Source organism: Hypomesus nipponensis, chromosome 11 (genome assembly GCF_054491055.1).
Source record: "Hypomesus nipponensis isolate SF chromosome 11, ASM5449105v1, whole genome shotgun sequence".
NCBI lineage: Eukaryota > Metazoa > Chordata > Actinopteri > Osmeriformes > Osmeridae > Hypomesus > Hypomesus nipponensis.
In genome coordinates this window covers 10,949,080-10,973,453 of record NC_140371.1, presented here as the reverse complement: position 1 = coordinate 10,973,453, position 24,374 = coordinate 10,949,080, and the positions used below count along the sequence as shown (strand labels likewise).

Below are 24,374 nucleotides of genomic sequence, written 5' to 3'. Positions count from 1 at the left end.
GTAACAAAATTCCTCCTTGATTTACAGAAAAGTTGAAAATATGAAATTTCAATTAATATCTTTGTACCACAACAGTAAGTGGAAAATTGTGTACACAAGGCAAGTTTTCATTATCATGTGTGACATGAGATTTACAATTTTAAGTTTGAAACAGCAAGTACTGTGTGGAAGAGCATTGTGTGAAATACAGGCAATTGCCTCCACATCAGTACATACTGCTAGAATAGTGTTGTGGTAGACAGCACAGCACTACAGCTGCAGAAAGGTCTTTTCACCCTGACCACTCAAGGTCTTTCAGAATCTCCCCGCGGCAAAGCCAATTACACTGCAGTCACAAGGTGAAGCAGAGGTAGTGATCCGTTAAACGAAAGACTGTTTTTGACCCAAGCAGTCTGTATTTGTGAGCAAGGTTAGGTTCTTCTGTTGTGGACAGGGGTGGTCTCTAAACATTTTTTATTTACATCTTTTATTAGCTGTGTTTGTGCTGCAGTACTGTAAACTCACAGAAACCAGTCATGTCCTGTGGTTTCAGTGGGCCAGTTGTGAGTGGTCTTCCCTCACATCCCCTATTTTCTACAGTGAAATGATAAATGTACCTGGGTAAACACAATACAAACAATACAAATGTTTCAAAGTATAGTATCTCCATGCAGCAGATTAAAATGTGTCATTATTTTGAACTTTATTGTTTAAAGTTGGTACAAAAACAGTCAATTTGGAACCTCAGCTTTTGCCTCAGTGTCAGGAGACGGCAGATTGGAGCAGAGACAAGACTCACACCATGTCTTGGCAGAAAGCAACCATGCAGACAGCTTTAAATTAACAGTACACAGTCAGAAGAATAGAGCCCTTACTTGCACACTTTTTCCCCACAAAGAGAAACGCAGCGATTTCAATACATTTGTTTCAATACATTTGACAGTGGGGCATTTCAGACACAGTTAAATGAAACAATTAGTGGAACGGTCATTAACCTATGAGGTATCCTCAGAAGTTCTTTGCAAAGACAGTGTGTGTTTGGGTGTACACAGGTCAGATATATAGGTGTGTGTGTGTGTGTGAGACACAGGTAACCAGGCAGTGGTTTCTCCCTGAGATGAGATTCTGTGTCATATTCTGAAGAGCAGTGGTAAACTCAGAATAAGAACTGAAATTCTAGCTCGATGGAGAACACCCTAAAAACACAATTAAAATGGACTACAATATCCATTCATAACGTACACATACCATGTCACCCCCTTTCCACACACACACACACCTTCACTCAAAATATAAAGATACAATAGTACTGTAAATACCTACAGTATTGATTCATAGTTGTAAATCTCAACATAAACACTGAATTTGAGAAAGACATTCATGAGAAGAACACGTTAAAGGTTGTAAAAACACTTTAAAAAGGTGTGTGTGTTGCTAACCAATAACACAACACCTCTGAAAATCACATCAATAGTCTAGGCCCGACCTTTGCTTTAGAGAGTGAGGTGTCAGATGGCTGAAGGGTTTTGAAGACTTGTAGTATAAAGCTAAATTTCCCATAATACTTGAGGAAGAAAATGTCAAAATCTATTGCTTTGATAGGTCATGGTAACATCTTGTGAGTAAAGTATAAATAGCCACAAAACAGATTACACAGACACACACATGACAAGCAGAAGACAGTACACAGCAGGACAGGAAATTGTTCACCTCAGAGGGGTGACAAAATAAAACTGAATTTAAATCCTCATAGCACACGTATAACTTTATATCTGATTAACATCATTTTACTGAATAAAAAAAAAATGTTGAGTTAAAGAGAAGTTGGGTATATTTATTGAGAGGAATAAAAGGATAAAACAAATGTAGTTTGTTGGAGTGTGTTTATGTTCATGGGGTATAAATAAAATGTTCCTTGATTTAAGTTAGATCTTGTAGATACTTATGAATATTGCAACAATTAACGTAAATAAAACTGGATGTCGACCTACTGTTTAGTAGGACTATAGATAAATACTGTTTCCAGTTTTTTGCCAAACAAAACAAATAATTCACCAATCAGTGTCTTTGTGTGTTTGTTTTTTGTCTCATTTCACATGAAAATATAGTAATCTTTGCCGTTTTCTATTGTTATCTTACCAAAAACCAATATAAAGGTCACTTAAAAACAAGCGACAGAAAAGTCCCGGATATCTCACAGTCAAAAGAACCAAACCGCTTCAAAAGTTCAACTGAGAAAAACAACCGAAAATCTATCTCAGGGATCTATCTCCCCCCCCCCCCCCCAGCACAGCCACCGGCTTCAGTCTGCTAATCGAGGGGTCCTTGGAAGATAAGTCTCACGTAGCCTTGCTCACCAGACAGCTGCTGGGCGCAGAAGGGGCAGGCGGCGTGAAAGGTGTGCGTGCCGTGAGGCAGCGGGATCTGGCTCCAGAAGCCGGCCGTCTTCTCCGAGCACACGTGACCGCAGGGGCTGAAGGCGTGGGTGGGAGGGGCGGCGTCCAGGTAAAAGCCGGCCTCGCAGCCCAGCCACAGCGGTACGTACGGCCCCTTGGCTCGGCACATGGGGCACTCCCGGTGGCGTCCTTCGCGGCCCTCCCTCTCTTCCCGGTGGTTGCCCCAGTTGTGGTAGCCGTGCACGTGGCCACACTGGAGGTAGACCCAGGGCTGCTTCTCGTCGGGCGTGTCCTTCCGCCGCATGGAAGGGAAGGCGAGGGTGTTGAAGCCCACGGGGCACTGCGGCCGCGCCGCGTTGATCTCCTGCCGCAGGGCCTCCAGGTGCTTGAGGGTGGGCGTGCGCGACAGGCCCTCCGCCGTGCGCCACAGGAGGGTGGCGCCACACAGGTCGACAAGCGAGCCGTCGACCAGTTCTTGGCTCTCGCTTTCCACCTGTTTGGAGCAAGGGGAGATAGATGGATTGAGGGGTTGGGAGATAGACCACTTTGGTTTTATTTCATATAACGTCATTTCAAACACAAAATACAGTTACAGAGAAAGCTTGGTACAAAGTCATAAAGCAAAGTTTTGGGTAGTGAGGGGAGTGGTCAATGGATGTATTCATGTTACCAAACCATTATTGTAGTAGCTTTGGTGATGTGTATTACTCAACACAGCCCTCTGGGTGGCAGGCTAGTACAAAGGCTAGGTTCCATGTCTTTATTTATATATATATAAAACATACTTAGACAGGCAGCAGGATGTACTGAATGTTCTGTGAACACGGCTGGAAACCATATGACATCAGAGAGAGAGAGAGAGAGAGAGAGAGAGAGAGGGAGGCCAGACACACAAGGAAACTCTGGTTATTTACTCTGGTTTCCCTCCAGCTATGGCAGATGTCAGCTCTGATGACAGAGATAGATAAAAAGAATGAGTTAAGAGCAGGGGGGTGGTAAGAGAGGGACGTAGGGAGAAGGAAAATGAGTAAGGTAAAAGATTGATTGATAAGGAGAGGCTCGGAAGGGAGAGAGGTGGATACCAAATGTACATGGTAGGGGTGAGAGAGGCTACTTGGAGTCCTGCATGGGCATTACTCATTGTTAAGGAGCTGAGGTCACTGCTGTTAAGGACAAACAGTTCCAGCCTGTGTTTTAGACTGAAATGCTTCCAACATCATACAATATGTTGCCTGTCTGCTACACTGAGTTGGTGCTTCTAACAAAGAGACACACGCACACATGCATTCACAGCAGGAATCTTCCCATGCAAGTATAAAAAGACAACACAAACATCAACGCACACCAAAGGACAAAATGTACTCTTAATTCAAGTTCCCACAAAAGCAAATCATTAACCACACACGGGGATTTTCATTAAAGCACAGCTGGACTTTAGACATGTTGTCGTTCTCTCTCCTGGAGGGAATATCCCCCCCCCCCTCCTATTTCTCAAGTATGGCAAGTCGCAACGTGTGTGTGTCAACGTACAGTGAGACTCTCTTTAATTACACTGGCTTCCACTCAAAATAGGACCAGGATTATTAATCAGAAGGTTGTTGGTTCGATTCCCGGCCGTGCCAAATGATGTTGTGTCCTTGGGCAAGGCCTACTTGCCTATGGGAGAATGTCCCTGTACTTACTGTGAGTCGCTCTGGATAAGAGCGTCTGCTAAATGACTAAATGTGTGTGTGGGGGGGGGATTCGTGTAAAGCCTCTATGCTGCATGGCTCGTGCGTGAAGGGTCAGCTGTAGGACACTGCTACATATAAAACACAAGCACGCACACAGTTGCTGACCACGGCCGTTTTCCCTCTTCCAATCGTCTCCCAGTCAATCCTCCCTTCAATCCTAGAGACACAAGTCTGAACCAGGTTCAATGTAGCCACTGCACACCAGCTTGTTGTGTTATCCCCGTGATACTGCACATGTCAAATAAAGGTTAGCGCCAGTTGAGTCGGGCAAGACCGAACTCACTATGTCTCAACACACAATTCCCCCGCTACGCACGCTCTCTCTCTCCTTTCCCTCTCTGCCCCAATGCTGGGCTGTCATTGACGTTTCAGTGTTCGATTAGCCGTTGACTTCTACCATTTAGCGAGGCCCCCCGGGCCTCTCCTTGCTCAGTTTGTCCATGCTACCAATGGGCGCGGCCCTCCACCTCCCCCTCGCCGCCCGGTGGCTTTGTTCCTGCTTCCTCAGCTGGTCTGGCAGGGCTGTCGGCCACCGCCACCAGCATCTGGACTCTGTGGGGGGGTTACTCTTCGGCTGCTCGGCTGATGCCCATTGATCTTTGATTTCCCCATGGGCTCCAAACACTCACCCATCATCACAAATCCTCTTTCGTACAATAAATATCACTTCACTCATGCCAGGTCTCTCCCGATTGAAATAATAATAAGGATAATCATCATTCTCAAAAATCTAACAATATGCTTTCTATTACCCTTCACATTCGGCCTAGTGACTACTAGCTTCACCAAGCAAACATTGGCGTTCTTCCACAGGTCATAAGAGCACGGACGTCAGTTGGTGAATTGTGCATGTCAGTTCACCATGTCTGGGGTGTCGTTAGACCCTTTTTACTGGGGCACGTGCCCCATTATAAATCTGCTGTGCCCCAGTATAAATCTAAAGTTTGAGTTTTAACAATGTACTTTATTAGTCAGTGCATTCATTTAGATTGATAATCCCGGAAAAAAATCAACGTAAAAAATGTAACCGAAAACACAAACCGATGCACGCAGAATTCCATGTCAGCGCGTTCTTCTGAGCTTGCCGAATAGCCACTGCAGCACGGACACAGAAGTCCAGGTGTCGAACAAGTAAGAATTGAGGTAGGCCAAGAAAACATTACAAAACTATTTCTAAATGATAGGCTTACCGATCATCTTATTTTGACTAAAACGTAAAAACAATATTACATGAAGCAAAAAAAAAAAACAGTATTTGTGCTCAAATGAATGTGAAAAAAATATACGCACTCGCATTAACTATTGAAGTCCCAGCCAAAGCCGATATCAAACTTGCGTCCCTGAACTGTTGTATACTGGGTTAAGCAAGGGGAGTTTCTATAGCCTAGTAGTGCAAGAAAAAAAAGGGATATGAATAGGGGCCTGTGCCCCAGTGGAGTTTATGTCTAACGGCGCCTCTGCTGCTGACGGTGGATCAAGGGGAGTGTGCTTACCGACAAACCTCACCCTAATGCTGCTATAACTGTCTCTTTATTAGTCCTGATGGGTATTAGTCCTGATGGGTATCTAAACTGATAACCGGCTGTGGAATAAGCATCCACATGGTTAACCCTTCCATATTAAAAAGGGTCAAGTGCAGATAAGAGCAGTCTTAATTGGTGAGACTGGAGGAGAGGCTGGAATCCTAGATAAAAAAGAGGACTTTGCCATTTGAAATTGCTCACACGCAGCGAGGATGCATGTTATTGCTTCCTCCCCTCCTTCCTACCTACTCCCCCCACACTCTTTCTGCCAGTCTTCTCCTATTCACTCATGCTCTCTTCTCTAGTCCCTCTCTCTCTTTTCCTCTCCCTCTCAATTATTCCCTACCCCCCTCCATTTCTCCCCCTCGAGTTTCCTGTACCCCCCCCCCCCCCCAAATAAAAGCCAACATAGACAAGAGAAGGTTATGTCTGCACTAACTGATTAATAGTCATGTGTCGAAACCTGTGCCCATTTCAAATGCCAGGACCTTGTGGAGCTTGTACTTCCTACAGTGCCAGCAGGATACATAAGAGTTTGACCAGCATTTGTCCGATGTTTGCTCAGGATCTCCTCTCAACAGGATGCTCATTTGTGTGCTTGTTTGCACTGGTTGTGAGCTTAACCCTTGTATTATCTTCGGGCCATTGTGACCCTTCAGTCATTGTGACCCACCGTCGTGTTGCGAGAACTTTACCTCATACAAAAACAGAGAGAAGCATTTCCTTTTAACCGTCGGGCTGTCTCAGACCCCCCACAGTGCAAAAGGTTAAAAGGAAATGCTTTTTATTTGTTTTTGTACTGGGTAAAGTTGTGGCAACCCGACTATGGGTCGTTGTCAACCTTCGGGTCATTGTGAGCCTAAGGCAGCACAAGGGATAAATTCACATGGTGCCTCAACTCTGCCAGTAAAAGGAAGTTTATCTGCTTCTCTATAGACTTCACTCACTCTTTCACTCCCTGTTTATTCCTTCTTCATTTGGTGGGATGAGATTTACGTCACTGCAAGGATCCTCTTACCAGATCCTGTTACCCACAGCCAGACACGGACCTGTCACCATGGAGATGGCATCACTCTGACCCCAGGTGGCTGCTGGCTGGCTGAACACAGTCCCTTCTCTGTGTGTGTGTGGGTGTGTCAAAGCACAGCGGGCGTGTGTCCTCGTGGATGTGCGCTCCTGTAACATCCTGTATTGCCGAGTGTGTTCCACGTGTCTACTTCCAGCTCACCATTTTGCCGCGCTGCTGTGCAGAGCGCGTCTCTCGGAGCGTGAACACGTTGCCGCACACGGAGATCTCCCGCCAAACGCCAGGCTTGGAGTCCTGGGTGAAGCCGTGGCGCGGGTGCATCACCAAAACGCCATTGGTGGTCAGGCCATCCATCTGCCCGTCCGTCGTTTTCCACTTAGCTGCCTTCTCCTGGGAGGGGGGTAGGAGACAGACAGACAGACAGACAGACAGATAATGAGGAGGGAGAATGACAAATGGAATTCTACCAGCCACATCCCCCACACACTTACCCCCCTACTGTTTCGCACAAGCACACACACACACACACACGGTTCCTCACCCCCAGGAAGATGTTCTTGGAAGAGTCAAAGCCCGCCGCGTAGATGCGGGCGGCGTAGGGCGGCGTGCGCTGGCACATGATGCGGCAGGCGAAGCGGGAGATGGTGCTCTGGACGGACTGGGTGTCGGCATTGCTCTGGCTGCCAGCGACCGTGTCCGTCACCACGTAGTCGATGGGGCCCTCTGTGGAGCGGCCAATCTGAGGCAAGTGTGGGGGGAGGGGTGGGGAGGAGGACATGGGGTCACGATACCAGAGTGGAGCAGAGTACAGCACAGGGGGAACTGCTGCTTCAGTATGGCTGGGTCAGCACTCCTGCCCTCGGCCCGAGTTTAGAGTCCTAGGGCCAGGGGAGGGTGTGGGTGGAGGCCGTACCTGGAACATGTCGGTACTGCTGTCGTGCGTGTATTCCACCACCACCGTCTGTGCTCGAGACAGAGTGTAGGAGATGCTGTGCTGGTCCTTGTTGCTGATGGCCTGAGTGGAGAGGGGACGACGACAAGAGAGAATGTTGGTGTGAACGTCAGTATACATCCTCAGTTCAACTTCATGAACCCAGAGCACTAGCCTGCCACTGAGTCTGCAATCTAGGAGAACAGAGAGTTCTAATATCACACAGGAATGGAAACAGACGTGTGCTTCAAAGTACTTAACAGGAATTTGTTCTGTTGCGTTTAATTGAACCATTTGCACTCGATTCTTCTATAAACCAGTGTGTTCCCGCAGTAATCGACTATAAAAGCTCTGTTTAGATATTTAAGACCGTTGAAGTGTTGAGCGAGATAGCTCACCTATTTTAGGCTGTGTGTGTGTGTGTGTGTGTCTCGAGTGCTTTGCACCTTCCCATATACATAACTTCCTTACAACAAAGCAAGCAAGTCACAACACAAGCTCCAACAATGGGCTGCAGTGTGAGTGTGTCCCTGCTGTGTTTGTGTGTTACCTTAGCTGCCTGTGGCGTGCAGCCGCTGTGCACCGTGCTGGGCTTGACCCCATTCGCCTTGGGCCGCTTACACAGGCTAAAGCGGCTTTTACGTCTGCCCCGGTCCCCGTTGGGCAGAGAGCCATTGTACCTAAACAGATAGAGAGAGAGAGAGAGAGAGAGAGAGAGGACAGGGTGAAAAACAATGGGTTTTTATTTGCTGAGAGCAAGGCACAAACACAAACATATACTATCCATGAATAACAGTCTCCTAAACATAAGCCATAAATCTGTATGAGCAAACCTAACCTAATCTAGCTCTTATTCGTGTAGAGGGGATGAGAGGATAAACACAGGCCTTCTCTACGTACAGCACAACGGGGGCTTTCTAAGTTCATCTACAGGCATGTATGTTTGTGTGCCTATGTAAACACACAGAAAGAGTCCAACCTCCATCTGAAAAGATTATAGCTGCCATTTTTTTGTTCTTACACTGGCACCCACCAAGGTCCAAACACCCTTTTAGGTACGTTTAGGTACAAGTGAGGCCTACTGTACACGTTCACACACAACTACTTAACAGTAAGTACCTGCTGTTCCATTGTGGCATATATTAGTCACATATGAAAAGACACATGCACAAGCATACACACATGGACTGTACCCTTGATGAAATCAAATTAGAGTGAATCCAGTCAAGCGGTTGCCTTAGATTAATTTAGTACATGTAAAAATGAGGTGTGTAGTGGCGATATGGTGGCGTTATAATACTCAGGTATTACGGTGTGAAGGTGAGAGGGACTATGGCAAGGTTGCCATTGTGGGAGGGTAATCAGAGTAAAGTTTAGTGGGGTTACTATGGTGAGAACATAACCATAGTTAAGTTTAGTGGGGTTACTATGGTGAGGAGGTAACCATAGTAAAGTTTAGTGGAGTTGCTATGGTGAGGAGGTAACCATAGTAAAGTTTAGTGGAGTTGCTATGGTGAGGAGGTAACCATAGTCAAGTTTAGAGGAGTTGCTATGGTGAGGAGGTAACCATAGTCAAGTTGAGTGGTGTTGCTATGGTGAGAAGGTAACCATAGTACAGTTTATGGGGGACACTGCTATTCAGCTTGCAGCAGTGTAACTGGTTCACTGTTCAGTACTCATCCCTATAGGGTCTGATGGATTCAGAACCCAGCTGGTTGGAAGTATGTGTCCATTGACGTCACAGTGAAGCAGGCATGCCAGGAATTGCCGTAGACTGCCTTGGTACTGTCCCTGAGTCTGTAAACAAGCGGTCTCCAGAGACTCCAGCATTCCCCTGGATTAGCCCATTAGCATCGCTATGCTATAAACATACGAGTACCAAAATGACAGTTAACTCTGAGGTCAAACTGTATGTGTTGAGCTTAAACAGTATACACAACTTTGTGCGTGTCTCTCTCACAAACCACAGTGTCTTTGTTTTCAACCATATTTCAAGGTCGGGTCATCCCAATGACTCGGAAAACGCAACAGTGAAAAAGACACAGATGGGAAAACTAGGGGGGTGTCCTTGTCACATGGGGCAGTGCTGATGCCATTCTCGCTGTGTTTTTGTTTTCGAGAGTCAAAAAGTGTCCTGTGTCATCTCCCAGACTGCACTCAGACAGGACACAGAACAACCGTGAGTCAGCTGCAGACTGGGGGGAAAAACCAACGTGGTGGTGGCGGGTGGGTTCCAGAGTCTTTTCTACGTCTGCATTTTTCCATGACCAAGGCTGGAAATGAGAGTGGAAGGGGTATGGTGGCCCTCTAGGGAATATCTGGGAGAGAGAGTGAGAAGCACATGAAGGAAGTCTTTCACAGCTGCTGGGTTGGGAGTTGGGAGAACATGTTTCGTGTGTGTGATAAAAACTAACAAACGGCGGGGGGGGGGGGGGGGGGGGAACGACTTTGCGGTGGAAAACAACAATTGTGTGAAAACAAGAGCGCGTGTCTGAGGCTTGTCAGCTCACGCCGAGTGCGGGCTGAGATACAGGGGGTTTTGCTTGGGAGCGGGAGTCCGTAAGCAAAACAAATCCTTCTCATTCCATCCGAGAACAGAGAGAGAGGAGAGATGTGCCAAGAGACAATGGTCACAAATGGTGGTGGCAGAATCCGGAAACACACCTCTATGACTTTGACACAAAGTTCCTCAAATATTAACCAGCAGAGTGTGCGAGAACTGCCTGAACTGAGCCCCCCCTCCTGATGGACAAACCATCCCGGCCCTGGAACATGCTGGACACACTCTCACTCTACAAGTGTGTGTCTGGAATCCTTACCCCAGCACGATGAGCTCCCCGTACTTGACTGGCACTTTGGTGGAGGCGGTGGTGGAGATGTTTTCCTGCTCTGGAGAGAACATTGGGCACGGCTGGCGGGGGTGAGGCGGGCGAGGGTTAGGGATCGGGAGGAGGGGTGGGGGAGGGAGGAGAGGAAGAGGTATTTCCCCAGGTAAAGTTACTTGGAGGAGGGGGGGGGGGGGGGAGGGGGAGGAGGAAGAAGGGGAGGGTCAACTGAACCTCAGCTCCGCCTCCTCATCGCTCATCCGTCCTGTCCGCGTCACCAGCTGCCCTGGACCAGTCCTACTGAGAATGACAGGGAGAGAGAGAGGGACAGAGATGTACATTAGGCATTTAGAAAGTGAAAGAAGCTACATAAGGTCATTGCGAGTGATGCATCAGACTACATCTAGGTGAAAACTGGATCCCGCAACGACAACCTACTCATCTAACCTAGACGGGAGACTTGCGTTGAACTCTGCTAGCTGCCTTAGCAACATGCTACACAAACAAAGTGCAACCACATGGCCCAATTCCAAGGTACAGCCAACACCTAGGTCACAAGTTGACTCACACACACTCCTTTGTGCAGTCCTTTTTGAAAGTCAGAGAGGGAGGGAGACAAGAATGAGTGTGAGAAACTGAGGATGACAGAGAGCTGAGGTCTCCCTCTCCTTTCCAGGATCTCAGACAGTTGGTTGATCCTGATGCGTAACATGGCACACGAAGAAAGGATGAAATGGTTGTTCAATAAGCTCAATTGGGTGTTCTAAAATACACACAAACACGTACACACACACACACACTTCACAATGAAGGAAACGTCCAGGAAACTGCCTGGTATTGGTGGATGTTTCAGCCCCTGGAACACACAATGTGAAATCACCCTGGTTGACTTAACACCTATAATAACACCTCCAAGACAGGGGCACAGTGCCATGCAGGAAATCACCACTCGGGAGTCATGTCACACAGGAAGTACAAACGTACCCCTGTACACGGTGTACAGTGCAAAGTCACAAACTGAAGAGACTAAAACCATTTAGGCCAATGTAAACATCGTCCGGTTTGAAGCTACTATTAAGCTAGCTTTACTCTAACAGACGTACCCTACACTGGAATGTGTGTCGATAGCCATATTAAGTCTCTGATATCGTTGGCGTTCCTGTGTGGCTGTCTCAACTGTGCACGTTCATAAACAGGAACGAAGCATGTGGTGTGGATGAGTCCCAAACATCTGTGTTGGGAAGTCTGTCCTATTACACTGCAGAGAACTGGGTCTGAGACCTCCACGGCACGTTTGCACCTGCTCCCATACTGAAGGGTTTCAAAATGTGGGTCCCTGGATCCGAGCCCTGTTCACACACACACACACATGTACAAGCATGCACACACAACCGCCCACTCATGTACGCACACCAAAAGCATCTCAAACGTAAAATCAAGTCGAATTGTGTGTGTGTGTGTGTGTGTTTGAGTGCACAAGCATGCAACGCCCTGCTCCCATAGTGGACCGGGTTTGTCAGAGCTGTTGTGGCTGTCTGCCAACTGCTGCTTAGCTACCGATACACACTCAAGAACAAACACAGTACACTGTACCCTGCCCGTTGCTCAGAGGTTTGACCGGGTGAACGCACACATACACATGATCGCACGGCTATATTGGACACAGCCCTGATAACAAGTACTGGAACTTCACACATACAAGACCAGTCATAAAACTTTACTGCAATGCAGCACAACACCTGCCACTTCTACTGGTGCCAACAGAACACACACCACGTACCCTTTTTACATGCCCACTTCACAGCTGAATCTTCCACAAGTACATGTTTCAGAGGAAAGGGAGGATTGGAGATGTCATGTAGGTGGGCCAAGAACCATTTGGCTAGAGCTGAACCCTTATCCTGCAAGATACAAGGCCGACACGTAATGGTGTTCATTGTACATTAGTCTTTGCCTTGTGTACTTAATGTGTAACCACTTCTACAGAACCATCCAAGACGATCATTCTGATCCAGAAGAACATACCTTAATGGATTGTCAGAAACTGTGCACATCGTATCTGCCGTCACTGGAATCCAAAGCAGCCATGGAAAGATCAATTTGCAATTTTCATACCAACAAAACAGCCAAGGGAACTATGATTCAGACCGATCTGAGCAACAAGCTTAGAAATCTTGGTGATATTATGCTGAATTAATGCTGAAACCATTGGCTCAAAGTGTAGATGGAGTTAGGGTTAGGGTTTTTTACATCTGCAATGACTCATCTGACAGCGGACTCAAATTGTCATCTTAGTTATCAGGTAAAACAGGAATCCAAAAACTGGAGAACCAAAGAGAGGTTGAACAAGATTGAGGTTTAACAGAGATGAGTAAGCTGATTCTGTCAAAGTAATACGTTGAGCTATTTCAACCACACCAATTTTGATCATCCAGTTTTTCGGCTAGCCTACCTCCTAAAGAATTAAAGGAAATTCCTTCCTTTCATGAGTAATTTTTTCTCTCTTTTCTAACTGAACGAGGATACCATAAGGAAGCCTGAAAAAGAGGTTGGAGTCTAAAGACTTGAGACGGCTGAAAAGAGAAACCTGTGCTGATAGAGGAGCCGTCACTGAGAGGTGACCTCTTCTCTCTGGGTGCCTGACTACAGTGGACTGGGGAAGCACACTCAGACACTGATAGCTCCCCATGGTAAAGTGGGGCATTAGATCAATAAATAATGGGCACCTAGTAAAAGAAAGAAGGATGAGGCACAAATTGTTTCATTTTGTCATTTTGTCATTGGATTAAGGACAAAAAAAAGGGGGGGGGGGGGTGAACAAACAGGTGAGAATACAAGGACGTTTAGTTTGGGAGTTTACGGGATGTTTTCATGTTTTCATTTCACACTAGACATAGGCTAGGCCAGTCTACAATTATAATGTTTTTTGGGGTGGGATTTGACACAAAAAACTGTAGCCTAAACCGGTTGGACTTTTTAATATCAATGATATTGGGCCTAAAGTATGACAACTGTGATGACATTTTAGAAGGTTGACATTTGGAGGGAAGCATTTGTATTGACTACAGAATCAGAAACAGGTTGATATCACAGATATAAAGTACTAGTCTGATGATACATAACAACAAACATATAATGTCAGGACAAAAACAGGCAAGAGCATAAGTGCAAAATACATCACATACGCCTAAGTGACAAATGTATAATAAAATATGAATAAGTGTAATAATACGTGTAACAAGTATAACTGTTTCATCAGAGTGCCTCATGAATCCTAGACGTCCTCTATCAATCCATCTCTTATCAGGCTTATTAAATGTCGCTGATTCCGTCATGACGTGGCGTAGGCTAGTTTCAAGATGCCAAACCTTTTCTTTCCTTGGGAGTATGCAGAATGTAAAAACAAAAATCCCCACACGTTTCTCACAGAACTAAAACAATGTGGTCAGATTGGTAAAAATGAACAGTCAGCAGAACTGACTGTTCAAACCAGCCGTTATTACAAAACCACTTTGAAGCCATCTGCTTATCCAATCCCTATCTCTATCCATGACCCTGGTAAAACGGTTGGAGGGCAAAACTGCCTTCACAACATCCGGGTCAGATGGCTAAGCGGTTAGGTAATCAGGCTATTAATTCGAAGGCTGCTGGTTCGATTCCCTGCCGTGCAAAATGACTGTGTCCTTGGGCAAGGCCCTTCAGCTTACGAGCCTCGGGGGGAATATTATCTGCTGGGATAAGAGTGTCTGCTAAATTACTAAATGTAAATGTAATGTAAAGACAAATTATAGGCCTACTATGAGAGATGCTACTCTATCATTGAAACTAGCCACAATCTAGAGGGCACCCAATATCACTGAACAAGATGAACTGAATCTCAAAATGATTTTTAAGAGCTGTTTCCTTGTAAGGTGGAACAACATTGGTGGATTTAAGCGTGTTCCTCTCGAGTTAGCAATCCCATGATTCAAAAGCTGAAGCCACAAAAAGTCACAACATTATGTCATATCCTACCCATCTGAAACCTCTTAATCTATGCTATACATGAAGAGTTCTTACAAAACAACCACTGAAAGCTCATGTTAATCAATTCCACTCCAGGACTTTGCCCCAAATGTCAACACAGACATCTTCATGGAGGCATGTGGCCCGTAATTAAGGTCTCAATAATGAACACTGGGGGGGGGGGGGGGGGAGTAGTAAGTATTTTAATCGAAGCAAATAAAAAAAATCAGGCTTCCTGCCAGATGAAGGATGGGTGTGGCAGCCATCTCCTGACCAAAACCAGTCCCAGACCAGAAGGGGAGTTCAGTGGGGGACAAAGTACCACATCAGTGGCTTCAAATCAGACAGCCCTACTTCCTGGGACAACCACCAGTTAGCCTACTTCATGGGACAGTCAGCCACTCAGACATCCTTTCAGCCAGTCAGCAAGTCAGTCAGTCAGGCAGCTAATACGGAGACCACAGTTCAACTGTTCTTCAGCCAGAAGGAAAGGGAAACAATGGAAACTAAAGGCTTTGGTCAAATTCCCTGAAATAACCTCTTAATAGCAACATTTTGCAGGGCATCATGTAAAGTCTTCTATGTTAAGGTTTATTTGGAGGTGCAAGTTTCTAACCAAAAACCTCATGCCTATCAGCATCACTTGTCTAAAAACAACATTGTTAGTGTGCTGAAAAAAAGCTAAGTGCCTATACCACGTACACATGCGCACGCAGGGTTGTTACCAACTCCCTGAGGTCCAGTTCTTGAGTTGCATGCAGGGATCAGAGGAGGGGGATTGGTGATCTTTGGAAAAGGAGAAAAGGAGGCTGACACCAAAGATATGATACAGCCTCTCTTTCCCCCTTTCTACCTCTACTCCTGTGTAGCATGTTTAATAGATGAACAGAGATGAACAGGGATGTGCAGTAAGCAGCCCACACAAAGAAGTAGAGTGAGCAGGGAGGTCATGTCTTGGTCATTTGGGAAACGGGAAGGGAAATTGTTTTTCCAGACAGGATGAGCGTTTGCTGGCTGTGCGCATGTGGTGTACACGGCATGTCTGTGAGAGGGTAAGAACTGTGTCTGTACGCCTGTGTGAATGGGTAGGAGTCTGAGTGTGGGGAGGGTTGTGCCTTGAGAGTAGATGTGCTCAGTTGAAGTACAATACCTGGGTCTTGTCTGATGTTCGTCATACATTTTGTAAGAGGCCGTTACCCTGGTCACACAATTAATTGCTTCTAACCTTATACAACCTACTATAGAATACTTGACGAAATGACTGAACATCAAGGGCATACCGATGTCTGACAATTGTTGTAGGTATGGACAACTTAAGCTTGTTTCTCCTAACAAAGTTGACTATTGAACTGGAAAAAATTAGTTAGTGCCACCTCAAAAGCATTTGCTGAGGGGGAGGGGGGAGGGGGGGGGGGGGGTTGAGTTGGAAAGACACCCTCATACAAACTGCTGCCCTTTGTGCCAGGCAGTATTAGACTAGCTCATCAAAAAAAACATATGCCATTCCAAAGGGCACAAAGCTCGCTCTGCAGCAGGGACAGGGACTGCTTCTCAGGCATAACTAAGCACCTGACCAACAAGATATTGGCACAATTTGTTTTCAGGCTTCTATACGACGTTTAACCTCAAAGACCTATGGTTACGTGTTGTGTGTAGCTTTGGTGTAAAAAGGGATAGAAAGACAAAGAGCGAGAGAGAAGATGGAAAGGGTGAAGCTGACCTGTGAGAGGGACACTGCATGTGGGCCTGCTTACATGTGAGGATAGGTTGGAGCTCAATTAACTTCACTAAGGAATGTTGTATGGCATCAAACTAACTCAGAAGGAAGGGGGTCTACAAAGACCCAACTCTCAAAAAGTGTTGAAGTGCTTACGACTTCCCGTGTGTATGTGCGTCGGAGAGCTGCGGCGAAAGATGTACTGACAGCCCAAATAATAACCATTGAATGAAAAGAACAAAACAAGCATTTCTGCATGTGAGGAATCAAATATTTCCAGTAAACGCACTGCAACTGGTTTCTCGTAAACAGTACTAGGAGGACGGGTAACAGATGGAGGGAAGCAGAGTAAGGAAGGGTTGGCGTTCAAGTTTCAGCCTCATTAATGATTCAGTGGGATGGACTCAAACCAGTACACTGAGACAACAAACAGCCTCGTCAGTCCATGCACAGCAAACACACTTGGGCGCGCACACACACACACACACACACGTCTCGAGTACCACTTCCTGCCTGCCGAGAACATACAACAACATGTGACCTTCCCAGAAACCAATCAACCATTTGGCTAACCAACAGCCGAGGAAACGGTATCCGTGAATGGGAACATGTAAACGTGCAAAAGTATGAAGGACACCAGGAAAGTGATTAACAGTGAGGGAGGCTTGCGGGAATGAATATGCTGTGTGTGAGGGGTAGTTAGTAGGAAGGCTATGTCAAAGCGTGTGTCTTAGTGACTTTTATTGTGTAAAGTGTATGCCGGTGTGTTTGTGTAGGAGTGGGCACACTTGTGCAGGAAGCATATCAGATTGGGAAAGGTCACGGATGACCAACCTGATGACGGCAGGTCTGACATGAGTGTTTGTTTGTTTGCTTGTGTTGCAAGTGTGTGAACCAGATGAATAGGGGTTATCTGGTGCTCGACAAAAACAACACAGAAAATAGATTTTAACACACACACACACACAATGCACCAAGGTATTTATCAGTACTGCCTTCCGGCCATTTTGTATTGCCTTATTGTAACACCAAGTTTTATTTTGTGATTAAGCTAGGCCTACATCTATAAATTCCAGACCAGAATAGTGAGCTATCACTTTAGCTATAATAAATATAACACACTTGTAGGCAACAAGAAGGCCTACAGTACTAATCCTACAGCTGTTTCAGAGGATAAAGCATTTAAATCGACTGCAATTCTAAAACCTTACCAAACTAGGTAGAGTGTACTGGCCTCCCATTCCATGTAGCTATCTACGTGGTGTAGGGTTGTCACTGCTACCTTAGCTTCACAAGACGTGTTTTGTATCAGTGGGGTTTACATTGTATAGTCGTGCGAGGGGCAACAATCCAAGGTGATGGTTTCTAAAAAGGCTCACTGCTGGCAGGAAGACTGGTCACATGACATGGCTTAGTGTGTGAGCAATGAACATGAGAGAGAAAGAGAGAGAGAAAGAGAGAAAGAGAGAAAGAGAGAGAGAGAGAGAGAGAGAGAGAGAGAGAGAGAGAGAGAGAGAGAGAGAGAGAGAGAGAGAGAGAGAGAGTTGAGGGTGATATAGGAACAGTGGGAGATATACTGAAGTCTCCAAAAGAGGAGAGGGACAATGGTTGTAAGAGAGTCCGCTGAATCAGTCCTGTCCACCTGAACACTGTGGAAAATGTCTGGTGCTTTTATGGCTTTCCCCCCGTTCCAACCCAACAGAAATAGGCAGTAAAAACGTGCCCACTGTCTGACCCACTTTCCATGACAAACCTAATCTCCCCCTACAAACTCAGACCTAGTAAGCCTTGCTGGAGTGGGCCAAGCTTCCAACACAACAGCGCAAAGCTGCTCAGCAGCTACTGGCTTCACACCCAAAGCACACATGCAAACTGTACCCAGTTCAGGACTTTACAGAAAAAACATCCTCACATCTCAAGTTTGTCAGGATGTGTTCTCATTTCAGACTGCAGGGCTTATGTTCACACTCAAAGTCAGTCTACAGTAGCTCATGCTTAGGTTGTCTTTCAGCAAAGTTGATTGTTGACATTTCCTCATGCAGCAACAGGGATCGCTCCAGGGTTACTACAATTAAGCCTCCATGTTCTGCTTCTCCATTAAGACATTAGATATCTCCACTCCTGCCTGATACGGCCAGCCCTGGGATTTAAGCTCAGGTTTCCCAACTGAAATGGAGACAACAAACTGGAGAAATCACTCTCTCACACACGCACGCACACACACACACACACACACAATATATCCAAAGTAATAACTGAATCCTCTTAAACTTCAAACACTTTTAACTACTAAATGTCTAATTCTGCTATTCATTCTTAGTGTTCCCTTCTCACTACTTTGCTTGTCTTGAAAGAATCAAGGTGATCAAACCATTGCTTGATCACAATCAATGAATCCTAACTCAACTAATTACCTCCATGAGGTGACAGTAGTATCAGTAACTGCTGTGACTGGAGACAAATACAAAGCCATGGAGGAAATGTGCCTAACTTAAACAATTCATAGTTTCAACAAGGCCTTTCAAATCTATTGAGGACGTTACAGTGTGATCATTTACCAAGCCTGCATGACAGATCTATCTTCACATTTTTACAAGTCTTGTACAGACGGGGCTGGAAATATAATTTGGTAAAGGAAAAGGGGGAGGGGGGGGATTTGCGGGCAATCAAGCTTGGTCTAATGGAGAGAGTTGATGCATTTGCTTGATTCCTTATCAGGTAATGTTCCATTTGGATACCCACACCCCTCTCCTCTGACATCAAGTCTGGGTGGGTTAAAACGGATGCACGTGTAAACTGATCTGCACAATTTGTTTGTGATGATTTACTGACAGATTTCAATGAGGCACATTGGTGCTAAATCACTCAATGTATGTGTGGGAAGATTGAAAAATACTTAGTCAACAAATGAAGATAAACTATCCTAAAACTGACTGACTAATGCTTAGCTGTCAGCTTTTACCGGCGGATGACAGACAATCTACACAAGAAAGGCACACAGCTGCTTCAGTATAATTTCCAGGCAAGCTGAACCTCCACAAAGGAAATACAGTTTCACTGGCCAGAAGGCAATTAATAGCTAGCCAGTACCAGAGCCTGGTCAGTACTAATTGCGGTGTCTGCCCAGATCAATAACACTATCATTGCCAGTAAAATAACCTGTAAGATATGTTAACTGTAGCTATTGATCACTAACTGGTTGGTTTATGACAATGCTACTTACATCAAGTCGATGATGAAGTCCTCCCTTTCTTCTCTGTAACCACGAGCTACACCGCTGTGAGCGAGTGACAACAATCCACAACCAGCTGCTTGCTTGCTTGATTCCCAACTTGGTGTGGCTAGCTGACGCTAGCTTGCAAAAAAAAAGCCAATTTGTCAACGTTTGAAACAAAAGGAGACACAATATGTAAGCACACGTCACGTTTGTTTTAGCTTTTGGGCTATTGTTACATTTAACACACAAACGCTGCTGTATATAGACCAACGCTCTACATTGAGAATGCTGAACCTTTTGTTGAAGGCATCTCGATATTATAAACAGAAATGGGACGTCCTTCTGGGTTGTAGTAGCGTACGCCAGCTGCAAAAAAAAAGAAACTTGTCGCGTGTGAATCGAAAGGGATTGTGGATATCGTAGTCTAATAACAAACGACCATGTCGTAGTCTGACAACCACTGAAATCCTGAATTATTTATACGATTATTTGGACTGCTGTAAAATCTATTTTTCTCTTGCTTTCTTTCTTTCTCTCTTTCCCTCTCCTTTTCTCTCTCCTTTTCTCTCTCTCTCCTAATTCAGTTATTTATTCCTAATGTCTGTGTGTGTGTAGAAGAAGTAGAAATGTAGGCTATAGTGCATGTATGTGTGACTTCTAATTGATACGTAAATAGACCTCTTTACACAATTCAAGTGAATGGAAAATTCCAGGAGGGCCATAGCCAAATTATTTAATCTTAAAATGTTGTTGATGGGCGATTGATTGCAAAACCGATTTTACCTTGTCATTGTTGAAAAAGGAAAGTTTGGTGTGTAAAATAGACATACAGTGAACCTCAAAGTCCACTGACGCCTCTTTCCTATGCAAATCTCACAATTTGTAACTGCTGCTGTGAAACGATAGTTTGTTTTTAATCCCCTGCTGTGACGTCCCAACGGGGCCCCACCTTTTTTTGCACTTTGTCACGCCCCAACATGTACCTACAGACCAGCCCACCCATAGATATATATATATATGTTTATATATATCTATGAGCCCACCGGTAGCCTGGCCGCCAACCCAACTTCTCCCCGCCCACAAAAATTTGTTCGGGAATTTGGGTCTGAAGGGCAGAGCCTATTTAAGGAGAGCCTTGCCACTATTAAGTCCCATTGTACCGAATTTGGCTGCAGTTCCACCAGAGTTCCACTGGGGGTGATCGCGAGCGAGTGCATGTTGATTGGGAGTCTATGGAACTAAACGGCTAAATTTGTCTCTTTCGCCTGATTGTCGTTGAATAATCTCCAATTTGATTGTAGTTTTTGCATGTTCAACATGGATTATAGGTCGAAAGTTGAATGAATGAATACTTATGTCCTTTTGATTTCTTACAGGGTGAGTCGTTGTTGCCCATAACACGCTAGCATTCTGCTAATGAATGCTGATTGGTTACTGAAGGACTGATACGACCAGAGCTCCCGCTTGATGGCATACGAAGCGGAATCAGAATGTCAGAGCATTAACAACATTAGCAAGAACATTAGCAAGCCAAAACTCTTTCTAGCATGTGTATTAGGGCTGTGCATCTCCATCACTGAGGATGATGCGATACACATCTCGATGCACTGCCAACGATCCGATACATTAAAGATACATACAAGCAACTACTAATGCGATACGATACGATTCACCCCTTTTGCGATGCAGTGAGATTCGACAGATGCGATTTAATGAGATGCGATGCAAAGGGAATATGATGCCATGCAATTTAATATGGTACATATTGACTTACATTTAAGCTATGATTTATTTCTTTGTCAGACTGCAAATCATCAATTAACTAAACAAGTGAAAGTTTTATTTCACATATTAAAAGTCTCTGACAATAGATCAAATAACATCAGGCCTGGACCTTGCCTTAAACCAGTCCTTCTTTCCTGTTGTATGTGTTCTCTGAATGTAAAAAAGGGTAAACTATTACAGGCAGTCACAAGCTGCTGTAAACACTGTCATAATATAACACACTAAATTGAACTCATACGTCCTACTTTTTCCCTAAACATTTTCTCAATGACTCAGCTCTCTCTCATCTTACTTTGTCGTACACAACAGGGATTTGTTTTGTCGGAAAATAGCTTCCTATTCTTGCTTAGGGTACCGATGGAGCTAGCCACTGACAGTAGCCAGCTGAATCCGAGGGGGAGGCAGACGTCTCCACACAAATACCATGTAGCCTCTTCAGGTGACAACCTAAATTAGCCGTGCTGCCTGTGTACTTTATAGCAGCACAACATATCTTGCCAATTGCATGGGTCTTGTCAAATTGCCCAGCTTTCTTGTAAAATCTGAAGTGTTGCCAAACCTTGGATTTATTGCAATTTGTAGTAACGTGTAACTCTTCCTCCGCCATGATAACACTCGCCCGAACACGCCTCCAACTCGCGCGAAACTTTGCCGAGAGACTTCACGATAATCGGCCATTGACAGCAGTGGAGATAAGAGCGTGCTTAAGAAACTAACTAATTATAAAATTATTGGTCACAAATCATTAGTCAAATTTCTAAATACTAAAGGTGTTCGCATACACATCATTCTATATAACTACATCGGATTATACCGATGCAAAGATGTTAGAAACGATGCATCGCGATTTCATCCCACATTGTATCCGGTGCACACTTTTTTGATCCGGGCCATCGCATCGTGAACCTTTATGCCGATGCACCGATGCGAATCGGTGAATCTTCCCATCCCTAATGTGTATTGACAGGGAGAGCCTAACCTGTCAGCTGTGTTGTTGATGCCCTGAGAGAGAAAAAGTACGTGACCAGAGCTTGCCATAAAGCATTAGCTCTGGTCGTACAATGTATGACGTCAATGACATTTTCAAAAGCTTTTTAGAACAGAAAGGCGACTTTAAAACAATCTAACAGCCAGAAGTGTGTATTATTTTTGCTTCCCCTTTCAAATTCAGAATTCAAATTACTAGACAAAAAATTATATCCTGAGAAAGGTGGATTTTGAGGGGTACCGCTCCATAGACCTCTATTCATTCTGCACTCGCTCGTTAGCGCCCTCACATGGAACTTCAACCAGTTCAGAACCCGGAAGTTTCCCGAGTGATAGTGGCAGTTCTCTCTATATTAGACATTCTCTTATCTGTGGAGAGTCTCGTATTGGGGACAACTACAGAAAACCAGAATCGGGACTGACCAATGAAATTGCCAGGGCGGGCTTTTTACAATGATGGACAGATGACCAACAGTAACGTAATCAACAACGTCACGAGAGCCCTTGGGTTGAATTCGTTTTCAACAAACAACATATTACGTTGCTATGATTGGTTGTAGGTCTATCCAATTGAGCGAAGAGGCATTTGTTTTACGAGTTTGGTTGAAACACGCCCCGTAGTCACAGCCCAACGGAGGGTTTTCAGACTCATATTCTGACTAGAATTATGAGTATGACAACGTCAGGCTAGCCCACCGGTGTTCTGGCCCAGGAATATAAATGGAGGCTGCGTAGATCTCAGACACTGGTTTATCTGCGCGCTGCTCTGTGTAGCCTACTTCCACTAGAATTCAAAGAAGAACGTTTTCCAATATTGAAAATGGACCACGGTCGTAACCCGTGTTGTCATGTAAATCTACAATTCAAGATGCATTTTTGTCCAGATCTATTATTCAGCAAGATAGCTAACTAGAGCTAATTGAAGCTGAGTTGAATCACAATAGTGTGTTTGCTAAGCTGTAGTGCTAACGTTACCCACCTAAGTCAATCCTGTTTGCTTCGACAACAGAAGTGGAAACAACAGACGTAATAATTTAAAATGATATCTAGTCAATCTGTTTATATATCTATGGGGAGAACCATAGACATGGGGAAAACTGCCACTCGAGAAACTTCCGGGTTCTTAACTGGTTGCAGTTCCCCTCAAGTTCAATATGAGGGCGCTAACGGTCGAGTGCAGAATGAATGGAGGTCTATGGAATTATACCCCTCAAAATCCAGTTTTCTCAGGATATAATATTTTGTCTAGTAATTTGAATTATGAATTCGAACGGGGAGGCAAAAAATACACATCGCTGGGTGTTAGATTTTCGCTTTTCTGTTCTAAAAAGCCTTTGAAAATGTAATTGACGTCATACATTGTACGACCAGTGCTTTTGCTTGACGGCAAGCCCTGGTTACTTCCACTTTTCTCTCGAGGCATCGACAACACAGCCGACAGGTTAGGCTCTCCCTGTCAATACACACGCTAGAAAGAGTTTTGGCTTGTTAATGTTGTTGCTAATTTTGCTAATGCTCTGACATTCTGGTTCTGCTTCGGATGCCATCATGTGGGAGCTCTGGTCGTATCAGTCCTTCACTAACCAATCAGCATTCATTAGCAGAATGCTAGCGTGTTATGGGCAACAACGACTCACCCTGTAAGAAATCAAAAGGACATAAGTATTCGTTCATTCAACTTTCGACCTATAATCCATGTTGAACATGCAAAAACTACAATCAAATTGGAGATTATTCAACGACAATCAGGCGAAAGAGACAAATTTAGCCGTTTAGCTCCATAGACTCCCAATCAACATGCACTCGCTCGCGATCACCCCCAGTGGAACTCTGGTAGAACTGCAACACAATTCGGTACAATGAGGCTTAATAGGAAGTGGCAAGGCTCTCCCAAAACAGGCTCTGAGCATACCATAAAAGGAGAAAACCAAGCGTTTTTTCCCGGGAAAATTTCACCTTGATGTATAAGGGGGCATAGAAAGAGCACCCGGGCCATTTTCAGCCCAACCAATGTTGCATACCCTATTCGGAGACCTTAAGGAACAGTGTGAAATACCCCCAAAATACATTCAATCACCCCTTTAATAAAAAACATCCTTTTAACCAGTAGGAAATCAACCACAAATGTATGTACACGAAACACCTAGCCTACATGCGGACACACTAATAAGCCATATATTATATACCATTACAGACTTTTCCTTCTGTAGTTGTGTAAATAACATTTATCAGGGCTAGATTAAATACAC

General features: G+C 44.9%; 1 protein-coding gene across 3 annotated transcripts; it reads right to left on the bottom strand.

Moving 5' to 3' along the window:
- Positions 1–657: 657 nt before the first annotated feature.
- Positions 658–20,957, bottom strand: peli1b (pellino E3 ubiquitin protein ligase 1b). Of its 3 annotated transcripts, XM_084708870.1 has the most exons (9): positions 19,648–20,957; positions 19,360–19,487; positions 10,649–10,714; positions 10,409–10,500; positions 8,140–8,269; positions 7,572–7,673; positions 7,200–7,397; positions 6,860–7,048; positions 658–2,868 (listed from the first exon to the last, which is right to left on the bottom strand). In XM_084708870.1, exons 4-9 carry the CDS (start codon positions 10,489–10,491, stop codon positions 2,290–2,292), a joined length of 1,281 nt encoding a protein of 426 aa, XP_084564996.1. In that variant the 5' UTR covers positions 10,492–10,500; positions 10,649–10,714; positions 19,360–19,487; positions 19,648–20,957; the 3' UTR covers positions 658–2,289. The 3 variants fall into 3 exon arrangements, with proteins under 3 accessions (XP_084564996.1, XP_084564995.1, XP_084564997.1); XM_084708869.1 differs by having other exon boundaries at positions 19,360–20,957; XM_084708871.1 differs by having other exon boundaries at positions 10,649–10,711; positions 19,360–20,957.
- Positions 20,958–24,374: the final 3,417 nt, after the last annotated feature.

Coding starts and splice junctions, on each gene's coding strand:
- peli1b (XM_084708869.1), bottom strand. CDS start 10,491: ATGTTCTCTCCAGAGCAGGAAAACATCTCCACCACCGCCTCCACCAAA. Junction 8,270..10,408: donor GGGGAGCTCATCGTGCTGGG/GTAAGGATTCCA, acceptor CTATCTGTTTAG/GTACAATGGCTCTCTGCCCA. Junction 7,398..7,571: donor GCAGTACCGACATGTTCCAG/GTACGGCCTCCA, acceptor CACTTGCCTCAG/ATTGGCCGCTCCACAGAGGG.